Here is a 20,582-nt window from a genome sequence, read left to right as displayed (position 1 = left end):
ATAGCTAATTCTGCTTTGCATGACAAATAATCAAGTTCTTTCATCATGTAGGAGTTGGGTGTCAGATTTTCACTGACTATATACAGTTTCATGGGGGAAACCTCTTTCCTAGCAGATGCATTAAGCCAACTCAAATAACCAAACCCTGCATGTAAGGAAACAAGAATTCTGGTGATCACTGTGAACGTCAGGGTTTCACCACCTACAAAAATGTACACAAAACTTTTCCAAAAATTCAACACGTGGCTAATTTTGCTTTGCATGACAAAGAAGTGTGACAAACACATATGTGATTTTATCCTTCCGCTCTCCTTCCACATCAACCATAGGCACCTGAGCCATCCCGCTATATAAGGATATACAGTACACATAAATTTAAGGTTTATTCATTTTAATGTGGGATACAATGCACCAAGATATTATTTGTTGGTGGTCAGATTTATTATTAGCTATGCCTGTGTTTGTAAGCTAGTAGTAATATATAAACTATAGATGGTGCTTTTTGGTTAAACAGCAACAGATACTAAGGGGGTATATTTATCATAGAGTAAAGTTAATAGTGAAGTTCCGCCACTAGAGTGAAATTCCGCCACTCTCCATTCATTTCTATGGGATTTTTATAGGCGTATTTATCAAAGGGTGGAGTTTCACTTTCACCCATTGATAAATACGCCTTTCAAAATCCCATAGAAATGAATTGAGAGCTGCGGAATTTCACTCTAGTGGCGGAACTTCACTCTTTGATAAATTTACCCCTAAGTGTAGTAGTAGATACCATTACAAGTGGACCAGTCATATGTCTAACATCACAGGCATATTTTTAAGAAATTGGCAACATGGGAGCCTATTTTTCTATTGAAAAAGCAGTTGTAGCCTGGTGGATATGATGTCCTCTAGCAATGTAGGGCACGTGTGCAGAAGTGAAAAATACATGTGATACCCTCCCAACTTTTATTGGTAGCTCTAAAGCAGAAACAAGGTGCCAAAATGGCCATAGACTCTAATGTTGTTTGCTAAAGAATAACGCGCAGCAAAATATTTGTGACAAATCCCTTTCACAAATTTTTCACTGTTTCACAAATTTTTATGCAGTTTTGCAAAATTACATCAACCAAAACAGGACATATTTACTCATCACTATGTGTAATTTTAAAAGACTGAGGTACATTTATCAAAGGTTATCGAATATCTAAAACTCTCACAAATTTTACTGACTCGAAAACTCGAATCAAATCAAATTCGACTAAACTCGATTCAAGTTTTTTCTCCGAAAGGCTACTCAGGAGGGCTACTAACATGTCCAAATTGATTCCTGGACCTCTCCCATTGACTTAAACATGAGCTTGCCAGGTTTTAGGTAGTGAATAGTCAAATTCTAGTTCTTTTTTTTTTTTAAAGGTAAGTTTTATTTCTTATTTTAAACACACACAACAATCATACATACAACAAATAAGTACACTCGCAGACTAAACTGTAGAAGTTAGGCAGGAAGAAAACATGGCACAGGCTATCACCAAGCATAACACAATACAGTTATTGAGAAGTTGAGATGGACACTATCAAACTCACTAGGAGGGGTGGTGAACTTTACATCCGAAGGCTAGGTTGGGACCCTCGAGGATAGGTAGGAGAACAAACCATGAAGGATTCCAGAATAGGAGATGGATTCAGTTAAGACGTGCTATAGAGGGGTCGGGTCAATGTCATTCCACAAGCCCCAAATTTTATCAAATTTTGCTGGTGTTCCCCTAACTTCGTAGGTGAGTTTATAGAGGGGTACTGCTTTGTTAACCAGTTGTATCCAAGCATTGAGAGAGGGTGAGAGGTTACCCATCCAGTGTAGGGCTACAGTTTTTTTTGCATAAAAGAGTAGGATACGAAAAGAGATTCGAGTATATTTAGCCGGGATTATCTCTTCTAGGACCCCCAAAAGGCAAACTGTAGGTGAAATTATTCTCGGGAAGTCAAGATTATCTGATAGATAGTTTACGACTTGTGTCCAAAAGCTCAATATGTAGTGGCATTCCCAGATTAGATGGAAGAAATCCGCAGCTTGTTGGTGACACCTGGGACAGGAGTCGCAGGGGATCCGGCCCATTAGTTTGAGTCGTGTGGGAGTTATGTAAATATGATGCATAATTTTATATTGTATTAGTTTGTCTTTCAACGATATCAGGCCAGTGTATATGTGTTCTGTTGCTTCATCCCAGTTATCTTGCTCAAGGCCTACAATTTTGGAATTCCACCAGACTTGTGTTGATCGAAAAGGTTTGGGGCCGGATAAAAGGCAAATTCTAGTTCTTAAAGGGTCAGAGTATGATAAATCTCGAAATTAGAATTAAAACTCGAATCGAGTTTGGATAATTCACAATTCCAATTTGAGAGTTTTGGGAAATTTGGAAATTCAAATTTGAATTTTCAATTCAACCCTTAATAAATCTGCCCTATAATCTAGGCAAAAGGAGCCCCCAGAGGCTGTATTAGACTTAACTTTATAATACATCCTTTTGTCTATAATGTCTATATCAAGAAGAAACACATTTGTGGTTAGTGATTCAATAGAATTGTTGATGTTGAGGTTGATAATAAAAGACGTGTTTTTAAGGCATTCAAGTTAGCTGGAATAGCTGAAACATTCATTAGCTACAAGGAGTCAAATAAATAATACAAAAAAGCTTTCAGACAAGCTAAAATAGAGATGGAAATGGGTACTGCGGGAAGAAGTAAAAAGAATTTATTTTTTTAAATATGTAAATATTTAGTTGATGAGAACAGAGAAAAAGCATAAATTCTGAATAGTTATTGTTCTTCTGTCTACACAAATAAGATACCAACCAATGAGGTTATGCTTTGCAACGACATTCTTTGCTTACAAGGGCAGTATACTGATGTGTATTTATTAAGTGTAAATTAACATTTAAAGACATCCCTAGTAGGTTCTTAAATGAGTTGAAATAAAAAGTTGTAAAATAGTACCATCAAGTTCAACCTTTAAAGTTTATATATAATGTGTCTAACTGCTAGTTGATCCAGAAGAAGGTAAAAACCCAATTTGTAGCCTGATGAAGGATATGTTTATCTGAAACATGTTGTGATGGAATAAACACAGAATTTGATGCGGTTCTCCAGAGTCAATTTTATTTTATATCAATTTGAAGCCTCTCCTCTCCAATTGGACCAGCCCCTGGATCAACTTGTACTATGAGCTTTCTTTTATAACCCTGTATTCCTTCACTTGCTAAAAATCCAAAAAACCCTTCTTAAAGCTATCAAAAGCTATTAAATGTATCAGCCAGTATGACTGATTCAGGGAGAGAATTCCACATCTTTACAGCTCTCATTGTAAAAACCCCTTCTGGATATAGATGGAACCTCCTTTTTTCTAATTGAAATGGACCTACTGGTAAATAAAGCATTAGAGATTATTATATGATCACCAGTCTTTCCTCATAGCTTAGATTTTCTATACCTTTATTTCTGGACCTTCTCTAATTCAATAATGTCCTGTTTGAGGTTTCAAACAAAAATTGTATGGCATACTGTAGATGGATCCTTACCAGCACTCTGTACAGTAAAGGAATAACAACCTCCTCCAGCGACTCTATGCTCCATTTAATACAGCTCAAGACCTTGTTTGTATCAGACCACTCCATTGTGGAGTATTCCACTTCGTAGACACACACAGGGACACACACTGACGACATTACACTGAAAACAGTGTGAAAATTCACAATAAAAGGAACACCAAGACACGGATTCAATGCCCTAAAATAACTCGCACTTGTTAGCATTCTTGGGTGTTTCTTAATTCTTTGCTAATTGTTTACTGGACTTCTGACCCTCCACTTTGTTCCTGACCATGACTGATGCCGCCTGCCTTTGAATCTTTGCCTGAAACACGCCTATGATCCTTCTTGACCCGTGGCTACCTCGTACTGGACTTTATACCTAGTGCTTCCTCCTTGGTCCAGAATTCTTTGCTTATTGAGTCGTGTGGCCCTGACAGTATTTTCGAGCCATGGGCCATATAGAGGAAGCTCTGCCTGATGTAGAAAGAACTCTTTGGGGGTTTGATGACTCACACGGAGGCCTATGAAGATCATCAAACTTGCATTGGGCAAGTTCTTGAGGCTCTTCTCTACCTTGATGCTTTCTGATTCACCAGTCATTGGGAACCCTGCCTCAGGAGTGCCACCTTCTCCAGCTTCTACAACAGCTAATGAACCCCTATATTTTACCACCTCCTTTTCGTCCTAATGGGCACTCTCAGGCCTGCAGAGGTTTTGTGAACCAATGTCTTATCCAGTTTGAGTTTCAACCCATGCAGTATGTTTTCGAGCTGGCCAAGGTGGGGTACGTAATCTCCAAGTTGGAAGGTAAAGCTCTGGCATGGGCAAGAACTCTCCCTTAACCTACGATGCTAAGGCTTTCCTCCAGTCCTTCTGAACAGTTTTTGATGCACCCGGGTGTGTTGCTAAATTGCAGTGCTAGTGAGTATGCTATTGATTTCAGAACCCTGGTGGTGAAAAATCACTGGAAAAATTATGCTTATGTGGCTGTCATCTGTTGAGTCCTGATCTATCTGGTAGCCCACCTTAGGACCTAAAGGACCTTTCACCTGTTTTATTTCTTTCCTTTTGATATATCAAATGCAATGCATATATTTTCATATAACAGTAATGATTTTATAAGATGCAGTTTTTTGCAGAATATAACAGCTAAAATGTTTGTAAGACAATGATTTTGATATGATATGATAAGTGATAAATATTTGTGTAATGGTCAGCTGGGACAAAGTTCTCTCCGAGCTACCGAATGCTTCTGTATTCTGTGCTTGAACTTCCTTCTCTGATTGAAACTTTGAAAAGGGCATTGGCTGCAATCATTGGGATAGACTGACACCGAGGTCCAGACCCAACACTTCTATTAAGGCCTGTCAAGTAAACTTAAAGATGACTTGGTGTCTAGAGATCTCCCAGAGCAGCTGGAAGACCTGATTGCCCCTGCTATCAAGGTGGACACCCGACTTAGGGAACATCAAGCAGTCAAAGAGCGTGACAAAAATTCCAGCCTATACAGTTCCAAAGACCTCTCCTTCACATCCCTGCCTCTTAACCCCCAGTTACGCCCTCTTAGGACCCTATGAAAATTAGTAGGGCACATCTCTCTGAGCAAGAGAAACTCTGGAGACACTCCACTGGATTGTGTTTATACTTCGACAGCAAAACCCAAACTGCCCCTTGAAGCAGGGAACTCTAGTGCCTTGGTAAGATTGGGGAGTCTTAGCTGGGTGGCACTGAAACTTCTCCCCAAAACAACTCTGATCGATTCCTCCTCCTATTACTGATTTGGCTGACCTCCAAGACTGTCAACATACAGGCCTTTCTAAACTACAGGCTGCAGGGAATTTTATGGACTCTGCTTTCACCAAGCATCTTGGTATTCCCCTATTTCCCTTGTCTACCCCCTTGTGGGTCCTGGAGATTGATGACAATTAATGTATGAAATCATTTCCTTTGGGGAATTTCCTTTGACAGTCAGAACTCTGCATAAGGAAAAATCATCTTATTAATTGCCCTTCTGCTCCTGTGGTGTTGGGGTTACCCTGGGTTTTCCTACATAATCCTTCCATTGACTGGTCAGCCAACCAGATTTTTCCTTACCAGCTGTCTATAGGGAGTTCTCTGATGTTTTTTGCAAAGAGTAAGCTGAATTCCTCCCTTCTCACCACCCCTATGACTGCCCCATCAATCTCCTCTCTGGAACCATACCCCCAGATGTTGTTACATAGTTACATAGTTAAATTGGGTTGAAAAAAGACAAAGTCCACCATGTTCAACCCCTCCAAATGAAACCCAGCATCTATACACACACCCCTCCATACCTTAACATAAATTATATATAACCATATTTATACTAACTATAGAATTTAGTATCACAATAGCCTTTGATATTATGTCTGTCCAAGAAATCATTCAAGCCACTCTTAAAAGCATTAACAAAATCAGCCATCAGCCATCAGTACATTCGGCAGTACATTCCTCAACCTCACTGTCCTCACTGTGAAGAACCACCTATGCTGCTTCAAATGAAAGTTCTTTTCTTTTAGTCTGAAGGGGTGTCTTTTGGTGCGGTGATCCCCTTTATGGGTAAAAAGATCCCCTGCTATTTGTCTATAATGGCCTCTAATGTACTTGTAAAGTGTAATCATGGTGACTTTTTTCCAGAGAAAACAACCCCAACCTTGCCAGTCTACTCTTATAATTTAATCCATCCCTCTAATCAGTTTAGTTGCAAGTCTCTGAACTCTCTCTCCAGCTCATTTACTGTATATCCCTCTTTAGGACTGGAGACTGTACAATTTTGTATCATCAGCAAAAATAGAAACAGTACTTTCAATGCCCACCTCCAGGTCATTAATAAACAAGTTTAAGAACAACACTTGTCCAATTAAAAAATGTTCCATTTACCACCATTCTTTGGAATCTATCTTTTAGCCAGTTCTCTATCCAGGTATAAATACTATGTTCCAGGCCAACATTCCTTAATTTAACCAGTAACCTTCTGTGTGGCACTGTATCTACTTTTAGCAAAGTTTAAGTAAATCACATCCACTACCATCTAGGATCAGAGTCCCTGCTCACCTTCTCATAAAAATAAATTAAGTTAGTCTGGCAAGATCTATTACGCATAAAACCATGCACGCACAAACTCCCTTTTTGAATAGCGGCACCAAATTGCCAGTCTCTCTGCACCAAGCCAGACCTCAATTAATCCTGAAAAATTAAGTAAAGAGGTTTGGCAATCACAGAGCTAAGCTCGCTAAGTACGGCACTCCAAGAAAGAGGCAGGTTTATTGCAGGGTCCTGCGAATAACAATCGCCTTAGGTGTTTCGGGAACAGATCCCTTAATCATAGGCTTACATAATCAGTAGTGCATGTGTGTTATATACAGAAAGGATGTGGCGATCCCTGCTGGGCCCCATATCACTTAATGCTCTTTCTAGTGTATCATAAGTTATTTATAAGGTAAATACATTCTGTGTATATCGATATTTGCCCCCTCATATAGTTACATAGTTACATAGTTAAATTGGGTTGAAAAAAGACAAAGTCCATCAAGTTCAACCCCTCCAAATGAAAACCCAGCATCCATACACACACCCTTCTCTACTTTTAATTAAATTCTATATACCCATACCTATACTAACTATAGAGCTTAGTATCACAATAGCCTTTGATATTATGTCTGTCCAAAAAACCATCCAAGCCATTCTTAAAGGCATAAACTGAATCAGCCATCACAACATCACCCAGCAGTGCATTCCACAACCTCACTGTCCTGACTGTGAAGAACCCCCTACGTTGCTTCAAATGAAAGTTCTTTTCTTCTAGTCTAAAGGGGTGGCCTCTGGTACGGTGATCCACTTTATTGGTAAAAAGGTCCCCTGCTATTTGTCTATAATGTCCTCTAATGTACTTGTAAAGTGTAATCATGTCCCCTCGCAAGCGCCTTTTTTCCAGAGAAAACAACCCCAACCTTGACAGTCTACCCTCATAATTTAAGTCTTTCACACCTCTAACCAATTTAGTTGCACGTCTCTTTACTCTCTCCAGCTCATTTATATCCCCCTTAAGGACTGGAGTCCAAAACTGCACTGCATACTCCAGATGAGACCTTACCAGGGACCTATAAAGAGGCATAATTATGTTTTCATCCTTTGAGTTAATGCCCTTTTTTATGCAAGACAGAACTTTATTTGCTTTAGTAGCCACAGAATGACACTGCCCAGAATATGCCCATATGCCAACCTATACATGGGTTGGTGGGAGCGGTCCCACGATTTTGGATGTGAAAACCCCTTTCAAAAGCACATTATTTGGTATGGTCGCTATATTGACGACCTCTTATTTATTTGGGGGTGGGTCACAAGACACGATAGAAAGGTTTCACACATATTTAAATAACAACAAATTCAATTTGAGTTTCACGCTAGAATCCAACAGAGTGGAGATCAGTTTTCTAGATCTCAGTCTAAAAGGCAATAGCCACACGGCCATATTGAGTCCAATATTTATAGGAAGCCGACGGCAGGGAATACTATACTAAGAGCCAACAGTTGCCACCCTAAACACACCATACGGAGTATCCCCTATAGCCAATTTGTTAGATATAGGAGGAATTGCAGTCAGGATGATACATTTAAAGAGCAATCAAGATTGTTAGGAGATAGACTACAGAGGAGGGGCTATTCCCATGAGTTGGTCAGGGCATCTTGCGACAGGGCAGGCAGGCTACATAGCAAGGATAAGAAATATTTGTCCTCTAACGATAGAATAAAGAGAGCTGAACCAACAGGGCAGGATCAAATTTATTTTACCACAGAATATAGTGAGGAATATGACAAAATCTGCGGCATTATTAGAAGACACCTGCCTGTACTTCAGAACGACGTTAGGCTATCTGGGATTTTGTCCTCGATCTACATTAAATATGTTTTAAAAATGCCCCTACCCTTGGGAGGATGTTAGCACCAAGCCTAGTAACTACAGCTTCAACAAACCCCAGGGAGAGCTGGTTATCATTAAAAGGAACTTACAAATGTGGGGCTGTTACTTGCAAGACTTGTACAGTTCTATCCACGGGGCCAAATTTTAAGTCAAGTGTTACAGGAAAGACATATCAAAAGTATGCATACTATAATTGTAACACGAAAAGGGTGATATATTTACTGGAATGTAAAAGCTGTGGCAAACAATATGTGGGATGCACGACCCATTGCCTAAAAGAAAGGATAAGGGAGCACATAAGGGCAATTGAAAAGAAGGACGAGGGGTCCCTGATAGGCAGACATTTCTCCCAATGTTCCCGTAGAGGTACCCAAGACCTGATTGTGAAGGTTATAGAACAGGTGAGGTTGTCTTTCAGAGGCGGTGACCAAATACGCTCCATAAATTTAAGGGAGGCATTTTGGATCCTTAAAGGGCACCAATCATGACCAAAATCATTTCCTAAGTAAATACACTATGTGAAAGTTCAAGAAAACCAATTTTTAAAACAGTTAGAATTGTTTGTATAATGTAAATGATCAGCTCACTTCTGCCAGATCTCGCCCATCTCCACTGTAGTTCTAGCTGAGGCAGGCATCTTGGATTTCACTGGCTCCTCCTACTTATATCTTCCCAGCCAACTGTAGCTCTGAAATCTCGCACATGCTCAGTTGAAATTCCTTGGTTGCTTATCAACCCTTCTAAGCTATTTTCAAATCAGCCAAACCTCTGTGTTAGCTGCTGTTCAGTAGTGCTGCCACCTGCTGGAAGTTAGTGTGTGTCCTTCATTTGCATAATAACATCACCAGCAGGGGACAAGATAGGGAAATCTCCTGATACTTCTAGTGGAGGAGTTTACTAAAACAAGGCATTCTGGGTAGAATACTCAAAGCAGAGTTACAATCTGAGCATGCTCCTGAAATTTGCTCTGTTATAGTCTCAGTATGGCCTTCCCTCAGTGAAAGAACCTATTGGACGAAGTAAGGGATTTTTTTAAAACCTGCAGTTTTTTCAAAAAACTATATATGTAGTTTGATTAAATGTGTTTAGCTTGTACTGGTCAGATTGTTAATATGTGTTTGATTTTTGCTAGGTGCCCTTTAAGTTGGACACGAGAATACCCAAGGGTTTAAAATCGAGACATGATATCACATATTTATATTGATCATACTAAATAGAGGACAGAAGTAGATCCTAGGCTAACCCACTGAATCTGAGACCCGAATATATGCACATTTGGAAAAAATCCATCCCTCCCCTATGTTCTGCAGAGCTTTAATTGATTTTATTGAGTTTTATTTTATTTCATCCAGAACACTGAATGTTTTTATAGAATAAATAAATGGTGTCTTAACTGTTAAGTGATATGGGGCCCAGTAGGGGTCGCCACATCCTTTCTGTATATAACACACATGCACTTCTGATTATGTAAGCCTATGATTAAGGGATCTGTTCCCAAAACGCGTAAGGCGATTGTTATCCGCAGGACCCTGCAATAAACCTGGCTCTTTCCTGGAGTGCTGTCCTTTACTTTGGTTGTGGACTTTGTGTGGACAGTGGGGACGCTGTGGACAGAGCACCCGGACTTTCGTGGGGGAGCAGCTACGGGAATGTGAGTTTTAGAGCGGTGCCCTTTGTTTTCTTTGTAAGCTCGCTAAGTACCCTGGGTGAATACCATCCGGCCCTAGTCCTTTGTTTATCTTAAGATGTTCTAGTCTCTTTTGAATTTCTGCATGTGTGAACCACGCATCATTAGTTGTATTACTAGAATTAGGACTATTAAGAAGGAAACCTTTATTAACGGGTTCCTCATTTGTGTAGACAGATGAAAAATACGAGTTCAGAATCTCATCTTCTTTTTGTTCTCCACCTGACCCACCTCTGATATTAAGGGTCCCATCCCTTCCTGCTTAATTTTTTTACTATTTGCATATTTAAAAAATAATTTTGGATTCTTTTTACTGCTTGCTGGAACATCCTTTTCCATATCAATTTTAGGTTGCCTGCTTTTTTGCATGATTTATTGGCCTCCTTGTACCTTATAAATGTTTCAGCAGTCTCAGCTAACTTGAAAGCCTTCAAAGCTCTTTTATTACCCACCTCAACATCAACACTTCTATTGAACCAAAAAGGTTTTGCTTTGCAATGATATTCCTTGCTTACAAGGAGAATATACTGACATGTATATTTATTAAGCAGCATTTTAAAGATTTCCCATTTTTGTGTTTAACCCTGTAAAAAGCAATTCCCACTTAATATGGTTCAGAGATGTCCTTATACTGTGGAGCGTGAAGGAAACGCGGGTCGGAACCTAAAAACAAACTACTGGGAAGACTTGCAGCAGCACGGATTTGCATGGAAAAGAGACAATATGCCTATTTTAACTACTGAAATGTGAGTGTAACCAATTGGTTTTTATATGATAAAAAAAAGGATTTTACACTATATTTGCGCACTTATATTTGCGCACTTTTAACCTCCTCCAGCTTAGAAAGAACATTCTACAGCTTAATTTTCTACAAATCTTGATGTGCATGTGTTAGACTTAAACGTCTGTAAGTACCCATCTAATAGTCAGAATCTCAAAGGAGACATGAGATATGATCACTTATCCTTTATCTCCTGCAGAGACCTCCGACTATAGTTAAATAGTAAGTTAGGTTGAAAAAAGACACACGCCCATAAGTTTTAACCTATTCAGTCTATTTATAACCTGCCTACAGCTAGTTGATCCAGAGGAAGGCAAAAAAAACAACATTTGAAGCCTCCACAATTTCCCTCAGAGTAAAACCCTTCCAAATGTTTAGACAGAACCTCCTTTCTTGTAATCAGAATGGGTGCTCTTGTGTCAGCTAGAAAGACATACTGGTAAATAAAGCATTAGAGAGATTATTATATGATCCCCTTATATATTATATATTATTATATGATCCCCTTATATATTTATAGATGGTTATAATATCACCCCTTATATGCCTCTGCTCCAGCGTGAAGAACTCCAACTCATAGCTAAAGTTTTCCATACCTTTTACCAGCTTAGTTGCCCTTCTCTGTTTGAGGACTCGAGAGCAAAACTGTTCTATTCTAGATGAAGCCTTACCAGTGATCTTTACAGTGGAAGAATATCCCTCTTCTACTGCACTGGGGGTATATATTCATGGAATAGCTACTATGCCATCCTGCTAAACATTCTGTGGCTATTTATACATGAAGTTGTCTCTGTGCCATCCTGATATGCCTTCTGGGGTATTTATTTATGGAATTGCCACTGTGCTATTCTGCTGTGAATTCTGGAGGAATTATACATGTTATTGCCACTGTGCCATCCTGCTCTATGTCCTGCTGCATTAATTTATATATTTACTCAGGGTGTGTCTGTAAATTGGGGAATGGTTTGCTTGGGGCATGTCTCCCTATATGGGTGTGGCCTAAAAAATGTCATGCCGTCCTTTGCGTGCTACAATATTTCCTTATTATTTGTAGGTCGGGAGTCGATATTAATGATTTCCGTAAATCCCTGACAAAGCCAGAGGGACCCGCCCCAGTTAAAAAGGCAATCAAAATGCAAAAAAATTATATCAAAAAGATATATGTCCCAAAGGTAAAGGTAAAAACAAGTCATTTATAATCACATTAAAAAGTTTTCGGTACATACTGACCCCACATGGCCCACCTTACACGTTTCGTACCCTCTGGCACTTAGTCATAGGTGTGTCTGCCAGTGAAAAATCAAGTACAGAATTTAAATCCAGGTGATCACACCCCATTTTTATTTAAAACCAATCGAAAGTCACAGGCAATTAGCCTTCCCGTATATACTAGAGTATAAGCCGAGTTTTCCAGCAAAATTTCACCAAAATGTGCTGAAAAAGTCTACCTCGGCTTATACTCGAGTCAGTGGGCAGTAGCTGAGATTGCAGTCACTTTTAATCATTCCTATACCAAGAGTTTGCTTGGGGAGAGACTGCAATATCACACAGAGCCCTCTGTTGGTTATATGAAAGAATAACAGTGCACCCTCTGTTGGTTATATGAAAAAAAAACAGTGACTGCAATATCACACAGTGCCATCTGTTGGTTATATGAAAGAATAACAGTGACTGCAATATCACACAGCACCCTCTGTTGGTTATATAAAAGAATAACAGTGCTCCCTCTGTTGGTTATTTGAAAGATTAACAGTGACTGCAATATCACACAGCGCCCTCTGTTGGTTATATGAAAGAATAACAGTCACTGCAATATCACACAGCGAGCTCTGTTGGTTATATGAAAGAATAAAAGTGCGCCCTCTGTTGGTTATATGAAAAAATAACAGTGACTGCAATATCACACAGCGCCCTCTGTTGGTTATATAAAGGATTAACAGTGATGGCAATATAACACAGCGCCCTCTGTTGGTTATACGAAAGATTAACAGCGATGGCAATATCATACAGCACCCTCTGCACATGGTAGTGAGACAGTGGGACAATGCACACAGTAATCCGTTTGGCAATTCTCTGTCACCATCAACTTTGCAAAGAAGTCTGGTTGATCGCTGGGGGGTCGCTTTGGCGGAATGTGCGCTGCTGGGAGACAGGGCTGTAGTTGTGACTAGGCTTATACTCGAGTCAATAAGTTTTCCCAGTTTCGTAGGTAAAATTAGGTACCTCGGTTTATACTCGGGTCCGCTTATACGCAAGTATATATGGTACTTCCTTTGTATTTTTTAACCCATAGTGCCTATGCAGGGTATTTGTACCATTTCCCTTAAGTTATACATAATAGTCTTAAGTTGTACATTATATTCAAATTATCAATTAACATCACAATCTCTAAAATTGATTATTGCACAACTACATTAGTAGTATATATGTCCAACTCTTAAAAAATCTAGTTAAGCTATAACTTTACACATACTTCATTATCATCAAACTGTTCTAAGTTACATTCTGTTTATATATGCTATGGGGTAGGTATATTTTTTTACTGTTTTTATACATTTAGGGGTAACATGTCACATCAAACTCATAATCAAGCCCTAATGGCAAACGCGTTCTCAGGTGAAAAATCCAGTATACTTCTCTCCTTTCTAAGAGCTCCTGGTGGTCCCCTCCTCTCACTCCTAATCTTACCCTCTCTATCCCTTGAATGGAGAACTGATTTATATCCCCTCCACTACACATTGCAAAGTGCCTAATAATATTACTTTTTTCTACTTCTTGGGGGTTCCTAATCTGACTCATATGTTCTCTCGCTCTTTCTTTCAGTTTTCTACCGGTACAACCAATTTCTTAGACACTTTCATATGTCCACAGGTAATACATCTGCGACTACCACATTTGTAACTACCCATGGACATAAGTGGCCCCATATCTCGTTTCTTAGATTCCATTCTGAAGAGGCTGTGTGATAACATGTGCTTTAAAGTGGGAGCCCCTTTGGGGACAATATTAATCCCCAGGCTCAACTCTTTAAAGAAGTGTTTGTCACCATAAAGGATAGGCAAAAATCTCTTTACAATTTTAGATATTTCAAAAAATTGTTTACTGTTTCCAGTTGTAAGTACCACCTTTTCTGACCAAACCTGACCTTTCTCCTTGGTTCCAGTTTCTTTGAGTAAATCCCCAAATGGATATATAGCAGTGCGAAATGCAATTAAATCATTAAAATCCAATAAAACCACAAAAATCAATGATTTATTTTGCCTAATGTAATCAGCAGTTAGAATCACAGTTTGAATATTTTACATTGGCCAGATAGATATTACAGATGAAAGGCAGCACTTTATTTCTTTTAGTAGTCACAGAATGACAGTGGCTGGAATTATACAACTTGTTATCTACAAAAAACCCTAGATTCAATTAAGGAAACCCCCAACAAGCTGCCATTAAGTGTATTAACTTGCATTTATATTATTTCTGCCAAAGTGTATGACTAAAGTGTAAAACCATCTATCAATATTGAACCTCATTTTCCAATTTGCTGCACATTTTTCCAATTTAGTACAATTACTCTGCAAAGTGGCAGCATCCTGGATGGAACTTATAGTTCTGCATAATTTAATATCATCAGCAAAACTAGAAACACTACTTTTCAGTGCCCACCTCCCATCATTAATAAACAACTTGAAAAGCAAAGGACCAAGTACAGAGCCCTGCGGTACTCCACTAACAACACTGGTCCAATTAGAAAATGTTCCATTTACAACCACTCTTTTGTGATTGATCCGTCAGCCAGTTCTCTATCCAGGTACAAATACTGTGTTTCAGGCCATTATTCCTTAATTCAACCTTCTGTGTGGTACTGTATCAAAAGTCTTAGCAAAGTCCAAGCCGATTACATCCACTGTCATCCCAGAGCCAAGGTTCCTGCTTACCATTTCATGAAAAGAAATTAAATTAGTCTGGCAAGATCTATTACACATAAAACCATGCTGGCACAAACTGATTTTTATGATTTGCAAACTGAATTTTATGTATTATGATTTGCAATGAAGTCAAGTATCTTACCCATTAATGCACCTTTGAAAAGCTTTCCTATCACTGATGTCAGTCTAACGAGCCTATAGTTTTGAGGCTGAGAACGGGATCCCTTTTTGAATAATGGCACCATATTAGCAATTCACCAGTCTCTCTGCACATACCAGACCTCAATAAATACTGAAAGATTAAGTAAAGAGGTTTGTCAATCACAGAGCTAAGATCATTTATTACCCTAGAATGAATACTATTCAGTCCTGGACCTTTGTTTATAAAAAGATGTTCTAGTCTTTTACTCCTCGCTGAAATACCCTTTTGCATCTTGATTTTAGCTTGTCTGCTTTTTGCATGATTTATTGGCCTCCTTATACATCAGAAATATTTTAGCTGTCCCAGCTAACTTGAAAGCACGTCTTTTCTTATCAACTTCAACAACACAATCACAGAGCTAAGCTCCTTTAGTACCCTAAGATGAACTATCCGGTCCTGGACCTTGGTTTATCTAAACATCCGTTCTAGTCTCTTTTGAATTTCCTTGCATGAACCTTGCATCTCTTGTTGAATTACTACAACAAAGGACCCCACCCTTAATTTTTTTACTATTTACATATTATTTTGGATTCATTTTACTCTTCCATATTGATTTTAGCTTGTCTGCTTTTTTGCATGATTTATTGGCCTCCTTATACCTAAGAAACATTTTAGATAAACAACGTTCCTTGCTTACAAGAGAAATATACTAACATGTACAGGGCCGGAACTAGGGGTAGGCAGAGTAAGCACGTGCCTAGGGCGCAAAGCTGAGGGGGCGCCAGGCACGTACCTGCTCTGTCGCCTACCCCATGTACGGTCCCCTCACTCCCCGAACGATGATTGGGGCTTCTGCGCATGTGCGCACGTTGATTGGCGCTTCTGCGCATGTGTGCTGCACGCTGGCGTTGACATGCACATGCGTCCCGGCGTTGACACAGACATGCACGACGGCGTCATCAACTTGCGCATGCGTGCACTCACCCCCCGCTCCGGCTGCCCAGGTCGCCTAGGGCGCCTGGCCAGTGTGGCCCAGCTCTGAACATGTATATTTATTAAACAGCATTTTGAAGACATCCCACTTTTCTTCTGTGTTTAACCCTGCAAACAGCCTTTTCCAGTTAACATGTTACAGAGATGCCCTTATCTGGAAAACTTTACATGTCTAAAATTTAGTGTTTTAGTTACTGTCTTATATAAATCAACATATCTACAAACTCGCTAGCTTTTTATGACTTGGTAACCCATTACTCCAGTTAATCTCTGGATAATTTAAGTCACCCATAATAAAAACTTGTCCTAGTTGTGAAGCTGCTTCTATTTGTAAAGGTAGCTGGGCATCATTCTCATCACTTATACAAGCTGGTGTGTAACATAAACCAAAGATAAATCTAGGTGACCTAGGTAAGGGGGCCTCCCTATCATCTAGAACTGCCAATCCAGAATTCACACTCCCATCTTCTTCGCACAATCTGGTCAATCTGATGGGATGTATAACCCCTGGAGCAGCCTCCCTTTTCCTTTTGCCCACACTAGATTTTCTAACTGTCACCCAGCTAACTGCCTTACCATCCTGCTGCTGTTCTCCTCCCCCCAAAATATCAAGCCCTGCTAAATCCTGCTCACTGAGCAAGAGACTCCTATCAAGATTGTCAACTGCATTATTGCAATTTGTTGCTCTAACACCGTGATCCAAAACCAGTAGCTTGTAAGCAACATGTTGCTCTCCAACCACTTGGATGTTGCTCCCAGTGGCCTCAAAGCACAAGCTTATTTTTCAGACTTGGAGGCAAGTTTTGGTTGTATTAAAACCAGGTTCACTGCCAAAAGAGCCTCAATGTAGGTTGACAATCCACATAGGGGTTACAAAATGGCCAATCACAGCACTTATTTGGCACCCCAAGAACATTTTTTATGCTAGTGTTGCTCCCCAACTACTTTTACTCCTGACTGTTGCTCACGGGTTCAAAAGGTTGGGGGTCCCTATAACACGAGCCTCTAAAGTGGCAATTTGCTCACAACCATAACAAATCTTGTTCCAAATCTGCATACATATGGCAGACCTTCAATATTGCTAACACTCATTATCCAAATTACAGATAAAAAAATAGGAATAAAAAAATTAGGTTTGGTTTAGACCAAACTTTTGACCTAGTTTGAATCTCCTTTAGTTTGAAACTTCTGTGTTTGTAACTCCACTTACAGAGAGTTTCCATTGTGAATAGTTGTGCCTACAGACTTTTTTTCTAAGCCATGGTAGCCTTCTGCTTCCTGGCCATGCTCTACTGTAGACATTGCTAGTTGATGCAACAGTTTCGATATCTTGGAGAAAATAGGTTACTGTCTCTTGAAATGTCAGTTTTCAGAAAAAAATTACTTTTCCTTCAATAATGCCTGCTCGCATTCTCCATCAGTTGTTACATTTTGGGGGTTTTACCATAAATGCAGAACTCTCCAGACTTGAAGGAAAGCAGTCTGTTTATTTTTCAACTCAAAAAAGGCTTCCCAGCAGCAGTAAAAGGGCAACAGAAAACAGTTTGTGTTAAGCAACAAAAGTCCAACAAAACACAAATTTCTTTTATCACATTTTTTAACATTCACTTATGCTATGCTCAATTTAATTAACTGTCCTGTATTTTTTTGGAGTGTAGAAGAAACCAGAGTACCTGGAGGAAAACCAAGCAAGAACAGAAAGTATATTTATACATTTGTGGCTAGACTTGAGCCAAGTATCCCAAGCAAGTCTATCCAATAAGAAATCAGTTCTATTTCAAAAGAAGTTTTAAATTCAAGTATTTACCAAGCCACGGATGTGCATCACCATAATCAAAAGATTTTCATTCTTGTAAGATATGGAGAGTTTGACCTCTCCTCCAACTGCCCCTTTGGCTACTGACCATGTGGTATCTACAAATTAAACAAAACAAATGATAAATGGAGAGAAATACAGTGTTTATAAAAAAAACAATTGTAATGCTTAACTCTTTGCACCAAATACTTTTTGTTAAAACATGGTTTGTGCAAAACATACTTTTTGCCTACTAATTAGAAAATATGTATGGTTATTTCTTGCACTAAATAAGGTAAAATCTGATAAGACATTACTTCCTTGATCCCTACAAACACAAATATAATTTATCATTATATTTATATATAAATATAATTTATATATATATATATATATATAAATATAATTTATATATATATATCTATATCTATATATGCTTGGTGATGTGGTGATGTCATCAGTTATAATTGGTGCTAAGTGATATAATTTATGCCACATAATTAACTTAAAGTTGTGCATTATAATAAATAAAGTACCCCCTATTACAAAATATGAATATTTTAAAGGTCAGCCTTCAGACTCATACTTTTATTTTTTTATGGGACTCCTTGGTGACTTACAGTCTTATACTATCCATATATTTTACAATGGGGATACTTTATTCATTATGTAATTAACATGTTTTTATAAAGTACCAACAAAATAAAAAAAAATCAGTAGTACCCTCTGTATAAACAAGCCGGGGCTCATTTATTAAAGCAACGCAGCGCATAAGTGGACGCAAAAGATTGTCTGCGCCATCACAAGCGTGATCGCTAATATATTTGCGTGATATTGCGCATAACACAGAGCTTTTGCGAGGGTTTTGTTTATGCGCATTGCGCAAAAGATTGGGCATTTATGTCGCAAACAATGCCGTGGTTGTTAGGGGCGTGGCTGTGGGCGTGGCTACAATGCGCTTGCACTGCGGCCGTCGCAGATTTGCGTCTGTATATGTGCAAAACTGCACCCGGGCAACAGCACCACAATTTTTACGACTGCCTCTTCGTGGCGTAATAGTAACGCTCTTCAAAATGCGCATTCCTGCCCAGCTGCGCTAGTATATTCACATTTTTGCGTTTCATGTTGCTTAAAAGAGAATTTTATATATGTGTGCAGAGCCACACTGCTAAACTGGGTTCTGGCAAATACAATGGTGCTGCTGTTGGTGGGGATGTTTGTTAACTCAAAGTTAACTCAAAGATGAACAACCCCTGTAAAGTGCATATTAACCACGCCTTCCACCCAACATGTTTATATTGACCAAGGTTCCTTTAAGGGTATCAGGTAGGCTAAACACCTTTGCAACCAAACAAATATTAGCACAGAAACAAATGCAGATGCGTCTAAGTGAACGCAATATGCGCAATATGTGACGCAACTAATTAAAGCAGCGCATTCATACATGAGCACAACTAATCCTTACCTTTGCGGTATCTTCCTGTGCGCACAATTTATTATAAGCACTGCGACAGCTGATACGCAGTTTCACACGTCGCACCTGTCTGTGTCTACATTAGCGCACAAATTGCACTGTTAAGGTATCGTGCACTACATTATTAAATACTCGCATGCGCTGGGCAAATGTAAGGCCACTGCGCTCTTTTTAGCGCTGCGCTGCGTTAATAAATGAGCCCCGCCATCCCTTTCCCCCAGTTCAGATATCAGATATCTTTCAGATAAAGAATAGCTCACTATACAGTCTGATTTAAATCTTTCATCCAAGATTTAACAAAGAGGAGGGTCAGAGGCTCATTTGTACCCAAAAAGGTTACTAAAAATAATGGTTATCAAATGTTTTGGGGGAATTGAGGCAGGGAATAGTTTCTCAAAGTGTGTGAAAATGCAATTGAATTTATGGTTACCGCCACTTTCTTGATAAAAGTGGCTGAGCTGATGTATGATTTGAAGGTGGTCATTCATTAGCCAGTGTCTAAAATGCTCCCATTTCATCTAAATCATGTGACCAGTCCACTATCCAGTTGAGGATAGCTGCATAATAATATTTTTTGCAATCTGGTAAAGCCACCCCTCCAAATCTTTTAGGTTTTTAAAAATTTTCACCCCTAACCTAGGTGGTTTACCTAGCCAGAGAAATTTAGTTATGAATCCTGACAACCAGTTAATTGGGTAGCGTACAGGAAGAGTCTGAAACAAATATAGTCGTTTGGGAAGAACAATCGTTTTAATGAGATTCATTCTACCAAACCATAAGAGGTTGTTTTTTCAATTTTTTTAGGTTGGCTTCTATATTTTTATATATCGCTAGACAATTCCCATTTCCCCAAGATGTGTAGTCTCGGGTCAGTTTAATACCGAGATAGGTGATTTCCCCATTTATAAGGGAAATTCTGTGATAAAGAGATATTAAAGGATAAGTAAACCTTTAAAATAAGTGGCATTTGCCTCGGGTACCACCTAGGCTGGGGGGTAGGAGATAGGGGGGTCTACAAAGGGTAGGGGGTAGGATTTTTTATGTTACAGGTTTGTTTCTCCTTTAATCAGGCAGTCTGTGGGAGCATCAGTTAGTAGCACTTAAGTTAGACCACGTATGGGACAGATTTCAAATTGTTATTGTATTTTTAGACAAAAATCCTCCCTGTGTGCTCGGACTGGTGAATTTCAACTTTTGCTAATGTTTATGATATGGGAGTGAATCAGCTGTTTCTCTGTCAGTGGAAAATCGCTGATGAAGAAACTATTGAAGTAAC

The 20,582-nt window shown here is 39.1% G+C and overlaps 1 protein-coding gene across 1 annotated transcript in view; it reads right to left on the bottom strand.

The window, feature by feature from the left end:
• The window catches only part of LOC108708909 (phosphatidylinositol 4-phosphate 3-kinase C2 domain-containing subunit beta), a 212,392-nt gene that overhangs the window by 8,320 nt on the left and 183,490 nt on the right, over positions 1 to 20,582 (bottom strand). The window contains exon 12 of the mRNA XM_041584723.1: positions 17,845 to 17,951. Within this exon, the coding sequence (XP_041440657.1) occupies positions 17,845 to 17,951 (107 nt within the window). The remainder of the gene's footprint in view (positions 1 to 17,844; positions 17,952 to 20,582) is intronic.

Source organism: Xenopus laevis, chromosome 2S, assembly GCF_017654675.1.
Source record: "Xenopus laevis strain J_2021 chromosome 2S, Xenopus_laevis_v10.1, whole genome shotgun sequence".
In the NCBI taxonomy this organism is placed as follows: Eukaryota; Metazoa; Chordata; class Amphibia; order Anura; family Pipidae; genus Xenopus; species Xenopus laevis.
The sequence above is the reverse complement of the archived record's forward strand: the minus strand, read 5'-3'. Positions and strand labels throughout refer to the sequence as shown.